The following is a 16,611-nucleotide window of genomic DNA, read 5'->3' as shown; positions in this document are numbered from 1 at the left end:
TTCCCACAGTAAACAGCCTTACTCTTATTCAAACTACAGAACACAATAAAATTAATTTTAATAATAAGTAATGTTCCTTAGTCTCCTACAAATCCTTGTCACAAAAAGTTAGTTTCACATAAAATATTCCCCTACTGAAAGACTAAAGCAATCCTCACACAGACCAAGACATTTAAAAGGAAGAACAGAACCATAAATACAGACAATCTATGATGCAAGAACTCCTTCAGGTCATGTATGTTCCCACTGAGATGTTAATTACCTTCCAAGTCTTTAGCAAATTTTATGTTTTAAATTATGATTAGACCATCCCTTACCCTGAGCTCTTCAACATTTGGGTACTCTGACAACTTCAGATTGGAGGTATCAAGGCGACGCTGATAATCTTCTAAGCGCTGAAAATGAGACAGGACACAGCTAAGGTTACTGCTTTGGATATCAATGACCTCCCTGTTCCTAGATCAAATGGACACCGTACCTGCATTCTGCTGAACTCTCTGCAATATCAGACACAACTGACAACTCACTCTTCCTTAAAACACTCCCTTCTTTTGGCTTTGGTGATATTACCCTCTCCTAACTTTCCTCCTACCTCGTTAGCTGTTCTTTTCCAATCTTCTTTTCAAACTCTCTGGCTGCTAACTAGCATATATTTACTTTCTAAATATGTAAATAATGTACATGGCACAAAATTCAGAAGGTAATATAAGGCACACAATAAACAGTAAGTCTCCCTCTAAGCCTGTCCTCTTGCCTTCCCAGCCCCAATTTTCCCTAAAGAAGAAACCTCTAATACCCATTTCTTGCGTAGCCTATGAGAAAAACTCTAAGAAAAAAGAATACATATGGATGTAAGCACGCTTGGCTCTGTTGCGTGTAGATATAGCTTTTTAAAAAGAAATATATGGTAACATAATACATTCATATGTGTATTACTCATTCAAAAGGTAATGCAATATATTCATATACACATTTCTCTCTCTCCCTGTGTGTGTGTGTGTGTGTGTGTGTGTGTGTGTGTGTGTGTTTATCAGTCATCAATATATCTTGGAGACTGTTCCACATTAGCACATAGAGAGAGAGTAGTCTATTTTTCCAGTGGCTGCATGGTATTCAACTCTGTGAATGAACTATAGTTTTTTTAACTACACCTTACTGATGGACATGTATATTAGAATAAATTTCTAGAGAAACAACTGTTAGACTAAAGGGTACATTTTTCCCCAAGATTATAAAAATTTCCAAATATACAGAAAAGTCTGAATGTGTATAGTAAACACCCATATACCCACCATCTACATTCCACAACTAACATTTGCTACATTTGTTTTATCATATACCTATCCATCTATTCATCCCTCTATCTATTCATCAATCCAGCTTATATTTTGGATGTGTCTCAAAATGATATAACACACTTTATCTCTAAACATTTTAGCATGCATCTCATTAACAAGAGTTCAATATTTATTGACAGTTCTTTTTTTAAATTAAAAGTTACATACAGTGAAATGTACACACTTTAAGTATACCTTTCCACCAGTTTTTACCAATACATATGCCTGTGTAATCAAGCTCCTATCAAGATATGAAATATGACCATCGATCACCTCAGAAGGCTCCCTCATACTTCCTCCTAACTAATCTCTGTCCCCAGATCCCCAGGGACAACCATTTTTCTGATTTTTTCCACCATAAATTAGTTTAGCCTTAGAAATTCACATAAATAGAATTACATATTTGTACTCTTTTGTGTCTGGTTTCTTTTACTCAGTATAATGTTTGTGAGAGTCATCCATTACTGCTAGTATTACTTTAGTTTATGACTATATTTGCATTTGGTTTATGCTATGAACAGTCCTGCACAAGTCTATGGGCACGTATCTTCATTTCTCTTGGGTAAATCACCAGGAAGAGAATCGCTGGATCAAAGAATGGACGTGTGAATACGTACATTTTTAATTTAAGTATAAATTGCCAAATTGTCCTCTGGGGTTTTTATCATTTTACACTCCAAACAATACATTTGGAAGTTCCCGTTTTTCTACAGCCTCACCAACAGAGTGAATGAATGAGCAAACAAGCAGCTAGAGATGCTCAAAAAAGCCAAATACAACTCTGATGTTCTATCCCAAATTGATCCGGACCCACCTACTACATGAATAGTTAACAAATATCCCGCCCTTCAATTATGTAATAACAGATTCCAGGTAACACTAATTTAATATTCTTATTCTCACGGTCATCCTGTGTCTTCTTGCTTTTTCCTTCTTACCTGCTTGTTTTCTGCCTCCTTAACAGCCTGATTTACATAATTTAAGATCTGACGACAGTGATCGGCAGCTTTCTTCACCTTCTCCCTTTCTGTTGGCCATTCTAAATACGGCAAAGAAATCCAAAATGTAAAATGGAGGAAATAAGAAAAGAATGTAAGTATATACATAAATGAGATACCACTTTATTTCAACAGTTATAAAAGCATAGTAAGACCTTGAATATTTTATTTATTTTAACTTTTATTTTTATTTATTTTTTATTTTGGCTGTGTTGGGTCTTCGTTGCTGTGCACGGGCTTTCTCTAGTTGCAGTAAGCGGGGGCTACTCTTCGTTGCAGTGTGTGGGCTTTTCATTGTGGTGGCTTCTCTTGTTGCGGAGCACAGGCCCTAGGCGCATGGGCTTCAGTAGTTGTGGCACACGGGCTCAGTAGTTGTGGCACACGGGCTTAGCTGCTCCGTGGCACGTGGGATCTTCCCGGACCAGGGATCGAACCTGTGTCCCCTGCGTTGGCAGGTGGATTCTTAACTACTGCACCACCAGGGAAGTCCAAGACCTTGAATATTTTTATACCAGGCTAAAATCCTACAGCAGAATCTCAATTCAGGTAGTCTTTGGACAGGTAAGACTTCTTATCATAGTACTTTAAGCATCAATACTAACCTTTAAAAAGAAACCAAATCCAAGGAGAGATGCTTTATATCAAGTATCAGGCCCACCCAAAGGAGTGGGTTTCATTCACATTGTAAGCTATACAAATGGGACCCCTTTCCCCCTATCAAAGTGCACAGCCTACATGATTATGGACAGTGGACCCATTAAACAATATATTTTGAATGATAAAACAATTCAAAATAACTCCAAAATATGTTTCTTTGAATTTGGTATTATATTAAAGAAAGAAAATAGTTTACAACATTTGTATCATTAAAAGAAGATGAACTTCACCAAAATGTGTTGAGATTATGTTGAGGTTCTATTTTGGTAAAGAATACCAAAATCAGAATATTCAAAATTACAGTCCTCCAAACAATAGTCCAACTATACTGAATAAATATATTAAAGTATAAAAGTTAATGTGTATGAGTATTTTCAAATTCCCAGGCATAAGAAACAGGCGTTTGATTGCATAGAATTATTAATGAGAACTAAGTATAGAGCCTAAAGCTCAACTGAGAAACTCAGATTCTCTTCACGTTTCAAAACAGGAGAGTTGGAACAATATGCATTGGTTGGACTTAATGAAAGTATATATGTAGATACAAAACATCTCTGCAACCCAGTATAAGTCTTCTTCAAAGCAAATATGATATATGCTAGAGGAAGTATTGGTAAGCTTTTTTGGTACACTTTATAGGCCATATGGTCTTTGTCACAACTACTCAGCTCTGCTGCTGTATTACAAAAGTAGTCAGAGACAACATTTCAACAAGTGAGTATGATTATGTTCCAATAAAACTTTATTTACAAAAATACATGGTGAGCCAGATTTAACCCGTGATCCAGAGTTTGCTAAACCCTGTGCTAGAGCTATTAACGGAGTACATTAAATCAAACAGCCCAAAGAAGACTGGATTGAATCTTGTTAGAACATCTTGCTGTACTATCTGGAAATTCAATGTCCACACACCAGGATGCTGTGAGAGATTATTCAGCAGAAAATGTGTTTTTGTTGTTGTTGTTCCTAAGCTCTTTAATTTCAGTGAGAATGCTGTACCTGTGTATTTGGCAATATTATCCAATAGAAGAGGGTACTTAGTAAGCCTCTGCATTTGGGTGGGAATGATATCTTTCAGCTGCAGACGACGACACAGTGGATTACTCTCAGCATCCTAAAATTAAAGTCAAATAAGTGAATTTGTAATTCTTATTAGGACTATGATTACCTAACACATACCACATATTCATCATGTAACTATCTACAGCAACACAGTTCTGGTTATTAAATCAAAGACTTAAAACCTGCCAAGACATACCACTGCCACACTACACTTCTGCTTTCTCCTTTAATCACATAACGTTGCCTTTATCACTCAGCCAATGGCTTCTGTGTTATCTATTCAAGCAAAGACTGAGAGCATCCATAATCAACTCCAAGAACTGCTTTCTTGTGAAAAAAGTTTTATCTTCATGTATTAAAAAAATCTAGTTACATTTTTCAACGACTGGCATTCCTACCAAAAGCTAGTCAGTTAATTTGCTGTCTGCCACTCCAAGTAGGCACAACAGCTCACCAGTCTCGATATATCAGCTCAACTGTACTAGGGTTCTGTAAGCTTTTCAGTGAAGCGCCAGACAGGGAATATTTTAGGCTCTGCACGCCATCCGTCTCTGCCACAACTATTCCACTCTGCTGTTTTAGCACAAAGCAGCCACAGACAATACACAGAGGAATGAACTTGGCTGTGTGTAGTGAAGAGTTCTAAGGTGGCCTCCAAGATTCTCACTTTCTGGTGTACACACCATACAATCCCCCCCCCCTTGAGTGTGGACAGAACCTATGAATATGATGGGTGACAATCACTCCTGTGATTAGGTGACTATCAGTTAACTCTGAGTCAATCAAAAAGGAGATTGTCGTAGGTGAGTCTGACTTAATCAGAGGAGCCTTTAAAAGAAAGCTCTCTCAGAGAGACACATTCCTACTGGCCTGGAAGAAAAGGACACATCCGTCTTGTAAACTGCCTACAAGGGCCACGTAGCAGAGAGATTTGGGCATTCGCTAGGAGCCGAGAGCAGTTCCTAGTCAAACAGCAAGAAGACACGGCTCCCGGTTATAGTTACAAGGAAATGAATTCTGCTGACAACCAGCGTAAGCTTAGAAGAGTGGCAGATGAGAATTGCAGCTGCAGGTGATACCTCGATTTCAGCCTGGTGAAAGCATGAAGAAAGGACACAGATAAACTATATCTGTACTCCTAAACTGTAAAAGCTGTGACATAATACATTTGCATTAAGTTGCTACATTTGTGGTAATTTGTTATACAGCAATAAAAATATCAACTGTGTAAATACAGCTTTGTAAACTTTATTTACAAAAACAGGGAAGAGGCTGGATATGGCTGGTGGGCTATAGTTTACTGACCCTTGGTCTACACCAATATATGCCCTGGTAAGCATGACTGCTTGTTACGCTCTTCCCTGGGCTTGATATAAGGCCATTCTGATGTTTTGACGGCATTATTTTAATAGTGTACATGGGCCATTTCCTGACAGTATCTCCATGGCAATGTGGACTTCTATGTCAAGTATTGTAATCCTGCCATATATTCTTTATTATTCACCATTCCAGTATCATCTTTATATTTTCCAGTAATTTAAGAGAAAATGTATGGCTTTAAAAACGTAAACACAGACATAATCCTTGTAAAAAATTTAGTCGTAGGATTCCCCTAGTTTGTTCCGTAGTTGATAAAAAATGGCATTTCTTTTTTCTTACATGACTCACTCAACTCACTTGCACAAAAGTCTGGAATCGAGAATCCTTTTTCTGACGAGACTTGATCATTTCCAGGGCAAAGGGTTGGTTACTGCAAAAGGTAGCAGCAGCATGTTTCAACTTTTCCTCCCCGGGTCCACTGAACTGTGCCAAGAACGCAAAGAACACAACAGAGAATGGGATACTGAGTCTATATAAGGCCAGGCAAAATGAGAGACAGCCACAATCCTTCCAATATTCCAATAAGTATCCTCAAGTGACAAGAAACAGAAATCTACACATTTTATGTGGATTATCAATGATTCTCCATTAAAAAGGGTCTTACCCTGACATATCCAGACCTTTCCTGATCATCGTCCAATGTTTTCTTGCTTGTAGCCTCTACCATAACTTACTACTTTTTCAGTCTATTCCACTTCTAAATCAGATAGAAACGCTGACACTTGGGGGAATATGAGACACAAAATGCTTAAAGACTGGGATTAAATTTGATTTTCTTAGAATGTGACACCTTCACAAAAATTACTGTCTTACTGCTCTAGGAAGAAAATCCTTGGGATTCTAAGCTTACTTTCTTACTGTGGAATCCGGGGCAGGTCATAACTTTTCTGGGTCACAACAAAATTAAATCACTGCTGCTTCACCCATGTAGAAGGTAGGGATCCATCCCTTGAATTTCTCTTGGGGAAGATTCATGAGCCTATGACCCTCTTTTACTAAAAATTATACTTTTTACTGATATTTTTCATTTGTAAATTTAAGTTTGTATATGCCATGATTTTAAGGTTTCTTATAAGACACCTAACAAGTGCTTCACTCATAATAGGTATTCTTGTAAGTACAGGTCGAATAAATGATTTTTAAAACCACCTTTATATATGTAGTAATTGCTTTATGGTTTATAAAGAAGCTTTTCATAAAAATCTCCCATTTAAAGCCATATTTCCAAAAGTTTATACACGAAGGCATTTTGTAAAAAATCCTTTTGTAGGGCGTTTGTAGTTAAATTCAGAGTATTTTTTCTTCAACTATGACACATACGAAGTGATATTTTAATAGGTTGCTCCAATGCTGTATTCTTATTCTATTATAAATATCACTCAACATATTTAGAGATGAGACTGGCAGCATTTTTGCTATGTTAGTCAATCCAGGTGTCACGCAATTACTAACAGTGGCTGTTTACAAAAGAAAATAACACCCTAGCCTTAAGCAGTTTTACAGTGGTTTTACTAGCAGCATAAGTATATATAAGGTGACCTCAAGGGACCAATATTGGAAAAATATTCTCCAAAACTATATTTTAAAAAATAGAGTAGGACTTCCCTGGCGGCGCAGTGGTTGAGAGTCCGCCTGCCGATGCAGGGGACACGGATTTGTGCCCCGGTCCGGGAAGATCCCACATGCCGCGGAGCGGCTGGGCCCGTGAGCCATGGTCTCTGAGCCTGCGCGTCAGGAGCCTGTGCTCCACAAAGGGAGAGGCCACAACAGTGAGAGGCCCGCGTACCGCAAAAAAAAAAAAAAGAAAAAAAAAAATAGAGTAAATCTAGACACCTGTTTATGATTTTTGCTTTTAGTATTTCTGGCCAACGCTTTGCCCTAAATTAACCCTTTGTACCTAGCAGCTACTAACCAAATTGGTTAGTCCATTCTGCTTTTCCTCAACATTTTATAGGCATATCACATTGGTCAAGAATACAATTCTTTTTGAATGTTCTAAAATAAATTTGTGGTCCCACTTTTAAGAGGTATCTCCACTTTATTTTACCATGTAGTAGATTTATGCAGTCCAAAGGACTGTGGTAAGAGGACCAATGTACTTCTGTACCTTATTAATGATGAATCTCACTTGACACTTGGTGTTAAACATTATTTTTATTAGATGCAAATTAAATTGCTTAGGAATCAAGATTGATATCGTTAAGTCCATATGACTTACAACTTTTTAATCCAAACTTAACAAGAAAATTGATGCTACGCTATGTCATACTACGAATTTTCTGTTTCAAGTTGAGTAGAGTGCTGCCAAGGCAACAGAACTCAGAGATCAAGAAACAAAATGAGTCCCACCATCACAGAGTAGCCACAGAATAAGCTGGATTTTTCAAGGAAGTCAAGTCTCCTTAATAACAATGATGCCAGCGTGGGCCTAAGGAGAAAATGCTTTGGAAAGTTCAGTAAATCCAAGATGAGACTGGATTATGATTCCCTGATCTTATTCTACGTGTCAAGTGGCTAATGGCTAAGAAGAGTTCTACTAATAGATTAGGAGATTCTGAGTTACAGTCTCACCATCAATGAAAGGAGTAGGACCAAGATTGTTTTAGTCAACTTTCTAGTGTTTAATCATTGTAAAATTATCAATCATTGTAAAATTACCAAAAAGTTATCATTGTAAAATTACCAAAATCTTGTGACATTTCCTCAGTCTACATATTGAAGTAAATATCTGTCGGCATAGCTAAACAGTTCTTGTTCAACCAGTATTAAAATTTTGAGAACTACATCACATATTTTACTATTATTCACAGCCTTAACTATATTACTTCCTTTAAATGTCTGGATCAAACCCACTTTCCCCTAGGAAGATTTTCTGTATGTTCCAGTTCAGGTCTCCTTGCTATCTATTCCCATAATAACCTGTATTCTCCCCTTTTTGTAACACTAATCACACTTGAAATAACTAACGACTGTTTTTTAATTTTTTTTTTCCCATTGACTATAAGCTCCACTGGCACAGGAGCCATATCTGTTTTGACTGCTACTGCATCCCCAGTACCTAGAACAGTGCTTGGCACGTGAGTATATATTATGGAGTATATAGTGATAAAGAGTCAGCTGGAAAGATAACTACAATTTGACAAACAGCTACTAGAGTCTCTGAACTCTTTCCTGGTACATAAGATTAAGTAATTTTCACCCTTCTACTTTTGTGATGGTAGTTTTGGATCTACGATTGTCTAATGTTTTACAGTACAGTTCTGAGATTTTGACAACAGAAGACAGTTAAAATTCTACATCGGTTAAATTATTTTTTATCAATATCCATGTTACTCTACATTCTTTTAAACACAAAGAACTAGTATCTTTAATTTGATGAGAAAGGAGCATGTAGTTGATTGGGCACTTATTAGAAGAATAAGTAAGAATACACAGTTGGACCCCTTTTCATCTTTACATTAGCTTTGCAAAATGGAGGAGTTTGCATACTTGGGAAGGTTAGCAACTTAACCTTGAATCTGATCAAGTGTCTATGAAAATTTTTAAATTAAATAGCAAATCTCCTTACCCAAGTCAGCAAATCTTCCCCAATCTGATCAATAACAGATGTCTCATTCCTCTTTCGAACAGCCTTCATTTGCTCATTCAACCCAACTAAGGGAGAAAAAAAACAATGAAAAAAATTAAGCATACATTCATTTCAGGCTGAGATACTGGTAATACCACGAACCTAAATTTTCAAAAAAAAAAAAAGGATTTTCAGAGTAGCATATAGCTGCTTCTGATGGCCTTAAATATAAATCTGGACCCAATTCCTATAAACCTAAATGTTTTGAGTTCTATCTGAAAAACAGTTGCCAAAGCATAAAACAATGTGGAAACTAGCACATTATACACAGTTAGGTGCATCAAATACGCATTTAACCTCAAGATTCCATCTATAACCAACCATGTTCATAAAAAACAAAGTTCAATTGTATAGGTGACTCCGTCCACTGTTCCTCTCAAAATGTGTGTGTTCCCAGGCAATGGACATCATCATGCTTGAATGTGTCCGTGCATACTGGTGAGACCTAGGATCACCCACAAAGGGGCAAAAAGCAACCATTTGGTGGGAGGGTGTTGGTAGGTGGTGATGGCATCCTTGATGAAAGACAGACTGAAAACTAAGGGTCCTGGAGAAACAGTGACTTAAAAAGAGAGGAACTGGTACCACTGCCTACAAAAGTCCAAGATAACTACAACCAGAGAAAGCCAGCAAGACAGATTCTTTATGTATTCACTCAAGCATTCCAAGCAACAAAACAATAAAATAATTTAATTCCTGAAAATATTCCCACCATGGGATTATATGCTGTATATTACTACTTACAAAATATATTTATACATATATTATTATATAGAATACCTTTTTAAAAACATATATATTGTAATCAATAGGGAATTTCCAAGGGTAATTTTAACTATTCATGTTTTTCATCTCAGGCATGGACTTTAGGCCCTAAGTCCTGTGTTAACACTTTGTATAAAAAAGGCTGATGGGGGCGTGGGGTGGGGGTAAAGGGTTGGGGAGAAATTCAAAGATCCAATCATTTCTTTATGTTATGCTCACATTTAATTATATAATTTCAGGAAAGCTAACACATGGATACATTTATAAGGTTTTACTGTTATGGTCCCTTTACATACTCACAATCTTTTATCTATTGGAAATGTTAGGGAAAAAGATCAGAGTCAATCTCTCTTACTGTGAAGTTGAAGAATATCTTCTAAGTTTGAAAAAATTTTCCGTAGTTCTGAAGGTGACAGAATTCCTTCTCTGGAAACTCGCTGATAGAACACTTGATCTAGAACCTTCAATGTTCGAACATGAGCTCTTTCAGTGTAGAACAATTCTAAGCAGGAAAAAAAGGAAATATAAAATGTTACCTTACTTAGAATGGGATCAAACATAGGCTTTAGCTGAAATTAAGTAGCAAATGAGTTATATAATAATTATTTGTAGTTTTGAAAGGATATAGTATCTCTGAAGTCACTTCTTGATTACATTAAACTCTCCTACAGAGCTATAAATACTGGCAAATGAAAAATATCATCAAAACTATTTTGTACTTAAAACTTAACAACGTACTCCAAAATCCATTGGTTGGGAGCACCAACCAATCACAACTCCAGCATTAGAAAACTGTAAGCCCAAATAGCATACGGACTTTGAATTGAACCCTCTTCAGAAATAACAGCACTCTGTGTTACCTAATTTGCCTATAAACTCTTATTTCTGAGGCCAGACTTTATAATCTCACTATGTCTCAATGCTGCTAGAGACAGGAAGGATATTTATTCAAATCACAGCCTAAAGACAGTAGCAGGTACAGCTTCCATGTCATCTCTCTGTCACATACATGCTAGGATAAAATAAAGAACATGCACGAGGATAAAGGAAGACCTAGATTCTAGTTTTCTTCCAGTCACTTATCAGCTGTATGATCTTGACTAATTCAACCACTCATCCTGAGCCTTAGCTTCCTCATTTACAATCTATGCATAAAAATAACTTAGCCTGAAAGTAAAGTGATGGGACAAATGTCTCAATGATTTTTCAAGTTTAAGATCTATAATGCTATGAATTTTAAATAACCTGAATGCTAAATGCATTTTCCTTTTAAATTATCAATAAGAATCATACAATCATTTGCATTTTTAAGTTGGAAAGTTCAAGGATCATCGATCTATTAGTTTAATTTCCTCTCTGTTCAAAACAAAAGGCTAGCAGACACTTCGAAGCAAACTCCAAGGCTCAGGGGTTGGTTTAACTCTAATAAAACTCAATATATGTGAATAACAACAACAAAAACTAATTAAACTCACCATTAATTACTTCCTGTCTTTTGATCTCACAAGGCTTTAGCGCCAATAACACTTCTCGACTAACGAGCTGTTGCCAGTTGGGTGGATCTGTCTCTAAGTCATTTTCAAACTGTTCATCCTCACTTTGACTTTCTCCAAAAGCTATGCTGTCAAACCTAATGAAGAAAAAATAATGGATTCTATTTGAGGATATCACATGGACAATAGCACAAGTCTTTACACTACAGTAAATCAGTCATATTTCTGAAGGACTGCTTTGCACAGAGCCTGAAACATCATCCTCTCTTACAAAACAGCTTACATGTGTTATAAATACATCATCGTCTCCTACAAAACAGCTTACGTGTGTTATCAATACCTCTATAAATATCTTTTAAATAATTGTGTTTATTAAGAAATTTCTTTTATACTATCTAACAGATTTGTGTACAGGGTTTCTTTTCCTTTAAAACTAGGACTTTAGGGAGAAAAGATATATTTCTTTTTTTTTTTTTTTTTTTTTTTTTGCGGTACGCGGGCCTCTCACTGTTGTGGCCTCTCCCGTTGCGGAGCACAGGCTCCGGACGCCGCACAGGCTCAGCGGCCATGGCTCACGGGCCCAGCCGCTCCGCCGCATGTGGGATCTTCCCGGATCGGGGCACGAACCCGTGTCCCCTGCATCGGCAGGCAGACTCTCAACCACTGCGCCACCAGGGAAGCCCGAGAAAAGATATATTTCTTAAAATATGCCCTATTGAAAGCTACTTTAGGAATACTTACTTTCGAAAGGGCTTTGGTGTCCCATGTTCAGTCACCCTAAAATGATGGAGAACAGAGAGTCAACACAAAAACAAAACAGAAATCAAGAAATTTATGACAAAGATACTCAAAATTGTGTTAAACTACAGTGGCTGATAAATAATTCTGGATATTGCAATGATTTAGTATCAAATAAATTAAAAAACATTTCAGCACCTATCTAGTATTTACTACCAGTAAGTTCTACTTCTTCCCCCAAAAAACACATGGGGGAAAAAATGCTACGGAGTGTAGGCATACTATACAGTGAAAAGCTTTTAAGCAATGTCCTAAACGCCCCTAAGATATCACTGAATTACCTTTCCACTTCCCATTCCTCCTCCTGCACTTGGTCTAATGGAGGAGGTGGGAAGTCAAAGATGGTACTGGGAGTACGAGGTGTGCCATCTAAGGAGTCTCCAGATGCTGGCGTTTCTCCAACTTGCTTTGATCCTGAAAAGACACAAGTCAGACATTCAGGTGGTGTTACTAAAGACAATGATTGAAAAAAAAAGAAGAATTAGTAACCCAGAAAGTTTCCACCTCATCCATATCCAAATTCTTCCTTAAACAATTGCAGGTTAGCTAGAAACAAAATTCTAATATAAAAATTTTAAATGCACTAAAAAATAAACAGGAAAATCATTTTTAAGCAGGTTTTAAAAAATCAACATAAGATATGGCAACAACTCAGAAGGGCGTATGATAAGGAGACACGTTCTCTTACTTTATCCTTTTTTACCCCCAGTGCCAATCTTTTTCATTCAAATTTTAGTTATTATGGGGGTCCACCTCCAAATAATAACCTCATAGTTCTTTTTCTTGATTTATTATATTTAGGAAATATCTATCTCTTCTTCCTCCGAGGATTTTGCTCACTTATACGCCCCATCTTCACTTCCCTCCCTTTTTTCTTCCCACTGTTTAATAACTATATTATTATTCCTAGTTGGCTTATTTGTTATTCCCTAAGCTTAAATGATAGAATTATATATATATCTTTTTTCCAACAAGGTGTTAGTATCTTAATTCTCCTCTATGTCAAATTAGGTATTTAGTGTCCATAACCTTCTCTTTAATTATATTTCTTTCCTTTACAACTAAATATTCTGTGCTTTGCCTATTAGGTTGATTCTAAAAGTCTGAAAACAAATAGTGTGCTTACATTATTATGACCATACACATATTGTAATACAACATATATATACATATTATTCATGCCAGGTTAAGAGGCATGTTAGTTAGGATTAGGTTTTCTTTTCTACTGGTCCAATCATACAACTCCTAGGCCACTTGAAATAGAGTATTTATTACATTAAAGTCATATACTCAATCAATTACTTTAAGATTATGCCATTTTTTAATTCTGCTTCATGTTCAAATCACGACAACTTTCTTGAACAATTCTGTTCTTCTTAGCATTTCTAAATGCCTTTCTTTTATTGCTGTCAAAGTAATATAATTTTACCAAGTCACAAGCTTTTTCATCTGTTACTATAAACTGCTTAAAATCTCCTTTTCTCTTATCCCCTAGGTTCTTCTTGTGTTCCAATCTGGAACAGCTGTTCCCTTGGCCTGTGACACAACTATCACCCTAGAACTGCCCTTCACCACTTTCCTGGGTTGTTTCCACTGTTTCCTGGACCCCATGAGATTTTCTTTCTTAATTTTTCTCTCATTTTGCTGGAGTGCGTATCTTAAATTATTTTCAAGGAAAGGGTGCATTTCAGTTAAACTCTGAATCCTGGAGTATCTGAAAATGTCTTTGTATCTTTCTTCATATTTGATGGATAGTTTGGATGGATATAGAATTCTAAGTTCAATACCATTTTCTTTCAGCAAGTTGAAGGCATGGCTCCTTTGTATTCTAGCACCTAATGTTCTGAGAAATGTGACATCATAATCTCCATTTTCTTTCTCTTGAAAGCTTTCAGGATTCTTTTTCTTTATCTCTGATGCACTGACATTTCCAAAGCTACTCTAGGCATGGGTCTTTTTTTAAAACATTATTACTCATTGTAGTTGGTTCCAGGTAAGCCCTTTCTGTTTGAAAAACATGTATTCTTTTTCAGCGCTGGGAAGCCCTCTTCTGTCATTTCTCTAACTGCCTCTCCTCCCGTTCCTCTGCTGATGTTTTGTGAATCTCCGTGGTGGCTCTCTACATAATTCTTGCCTCTCCATTTCTATCTCTTGATGTCTCTGATACAGATTCTGAAATATTTCTTTGACTTTATTTTTAGGGACTTCTTTTTTTTCTTCTTATTTAATTATTAGCAGCTGTGGTGGTCTGAAAATACGTCCACAAATTCTTTGCTACTCCTCCCTTCAGCAGTGGCACCTAATTTTTCTCTCCTTGAATGTGGGCTGGATTTAGTGACTTGCTTCTAACTTGCTGAAATAAGGGGGTATATCCATACAGACTAAGTCATACAGAAAAACACTGGGATTTCTTTCTCGCTCTCCTTTGGATCACTCTGGGAAAGTCAGCTACCACGTCAGGGAACACTCAAGCAGTTCCATGGAGAAGCCCACGTGGTGCGGAGCCGAGGCCCCCAGCAAGGAGCTAAGTCTTCCTGCCACCAGCCACCTGCGGAAGCACGGAAGAGGTCTCCAGGCCCCATTAAGCTTTCAGATGGCTGGTTGACATCCTGACTATAGCTTTATGAGAGACTCCAAGCCAGAACTGCCCAGCTAAGCTGCTCTTGAGTTCCTTACCCACCAAAAATGTGAAGTAGTAAATATTTTTTGTATTAAGCCATCAAGCTTTGGGGTAATTTATCACAAAGCAATTAATAACTAATAAAACAGTTATTATATGTAATAGTTACATTAAAACATTTTGGTCTCTGCTCCCTTTTTATAACATCCTATTCTTGCTTTAGATATAATAACCTCTAATTTCTTCAAGAATACTATCTAATTTAGAGGTATTTTTATAAGTTCTTACTTATTGCCTAAATTATTTTCTGCTAGTGGCAGTTTTTGTGTTTATTTTGTATTTTCTTTTTTATGCCACTAATATGTTTGGCATTATGTATTATCTTAGGTCTGGACTCTAATAACTTTTGCCAACAGTGAGTAATGCTGTTCATATGTTAGAATAAAAGACTGGGCAGCTGACTTGGCTTTCCGTTCTGCTATGTGGAAGTAGGGCCATTTCAGCCGGAAGCTCCTCAGAGCAGGGTAAGCCCCTGGCATGCCTACTGTCATGCTCCAGGCCCCCTAAAGTGAGCTCCAGGGCACTAATACCATGGAGGACTTAACTCCTTATACAATTCACTCAACTTGTATAACAAAGAGCATATTCATTTTCTTCCGATAGAGGAATGACAGACTGCTTATATTCTACAATGTAAGGATCAGAAGCTGCTGACATAACTGTTTTGATTACAGACCTTCAATTAATTCATCATTTTCAGCTTTACTTCTTACTCATGTACTCCGTAACTTATGCCAACTCTGAGCCCAAAGTCTCTCCTGGGTTCTAACTGACAGACTGGCTCCCACCTTGGACTCCTTAAACGAACTACAGGCTCCGACTTCCTTTATGTTGTTTTATCCATCAAACCACTCTTGCCCACTTTCAATCTCCCCAAAATTTGTTGAAATCTCTTACTGAATGATAATATCTTTTCTTCCTCTACTTCTTTTCTCTTTATGATTTTCGTTTATTCATTACCTACCATGCTTTTATTTCAATGAGACATGAATTAATGCATTACTCAATCCTACATCTTCAGAATTCCATGTAAGACAGAACCTCCACACTTCTCTACAAATGTCACCCCTACTTCTTTGTCTTAAGTAAAAACTTTCGTATCCCATGGAAGGTAACCTCTTCTGCTCCAGCCCTCTCAAACAGAGACTGATGTTTCAGTCATACACTGTGTACTGCAGGGTGGAGATGAGATAGAGACCCTTCTTTTTCCTCAGTACTACTTTTAGACTATTATCTCACCTTCTTATAAAAATCCCTTGCTCTACTGAGGCTCGCACTCTCTGAATAATATCACGTGTTCTCCCCCCACCACCAACCATCCAGCAACACTGAACCTTTGGCTGCTGGCTCACAGTCTTCCTCTCTGTGCTATTACCATATGCAGTGATCTCAAAGTCTGTGGTATAAAGGTATTCAAACCCTTGGTTCCTTGGTTCCTTGCCCTCTTCATCTATAGTAACCCCCTCTTTGCCACCTTGGTGACCACTTCCACAGATTTATCCTTGATCTTGTCATACCAGAAATTGAACGGCTTCCAAAATCACCAATATAGAGAGGCATTTCCTTCTCCAAATAAAACCACCTAATTCTTCCAGATCACTTGCTTCAGAAACCCATTATAACAAGTATGAAGAAATATGGTAATAAGCTCTTTCCTCAATTATCTACAATTACTTCCTATCTTTCTTTACTTTTCAAATCCCCTTGCCCTTCTCACTAAATCCTAACTCTCAGCTAATAACCTTGCCCTTCACATACACCCCACATATCATCGCTTCTCTCCTTCTCAAAACTTTGTTCTATTGGATACAAA

The 16,611-nt window shown here is 37.1% G+C and overlaps 1 protein-coding gene across 5 annotated transcripts in view; it reads right to left on the bottom strand.

The window, feature by feature from the left end:
* ARHGEF12 (Rho guanine nucleotide exchange factor 12) overlaps positions 1-16,611 on the bottom strand; it is a 145,204-nt gene that overhangs the window by 13,517 nt on the left and 115,076 nt on the right. For all 5 annotated transcript variants that reach the window (XM_033407322.2, XM_033407321.2, XM_033407319.2 and 2 more), the window contains 9 exons: positions 12,400-12,532; positions 12,062-12,097; positions 11,303-11,457; positions 10,183-10,329; positions 9,003-9,088; positions 5,732-5,857; positions 3,992-4,106; positions 2,276-2,376; positions 318-395 (listed from right to left, as the gene is read on the bottom strand). In XM_033407322.2, the coding sequence (XP_033263213.1) occupies positions 318-395; positions 2,276-2,376; positions 3,992-4,106; positions 5,732-5,857; positions 9,003-9,088; positions 10,183-10,329; positions 11,303-11,457; positions 12,062-12,097; positions 12,400-12,532 (977 nt within the window). The remainder of the gene's footprint in view (positions 1-317; positions 396-2,275; positions 2,377-3,991; positions 4,107-5,731; positions 5,858-9,002; positions 9,089-10,182; positions 10,330-11,302; positions 11,458-12,061; positions 12,098-12,399; positions 12,533-16,611) is intronic.

Source organism: Orcinus orca, chromosome 8 (assembly GCF_937001465.1).
Source record: "Orcinus orca chromosome 8, mOrcOrc1.1, whole genome shotgun sequence".
In the NCBI taxonomy this organism is placed as follows: Eukaryota; Metazoa; Chordata; class Mammalia; order Artiodactyla; family Delphinidae; genus Orcinus; species Orcinus orca.
The sequence above is the reverse complement of the archived record's forward strand: the minus strand, read 5'-3'. Positions and strand labels throughout refer to the sequence as shown.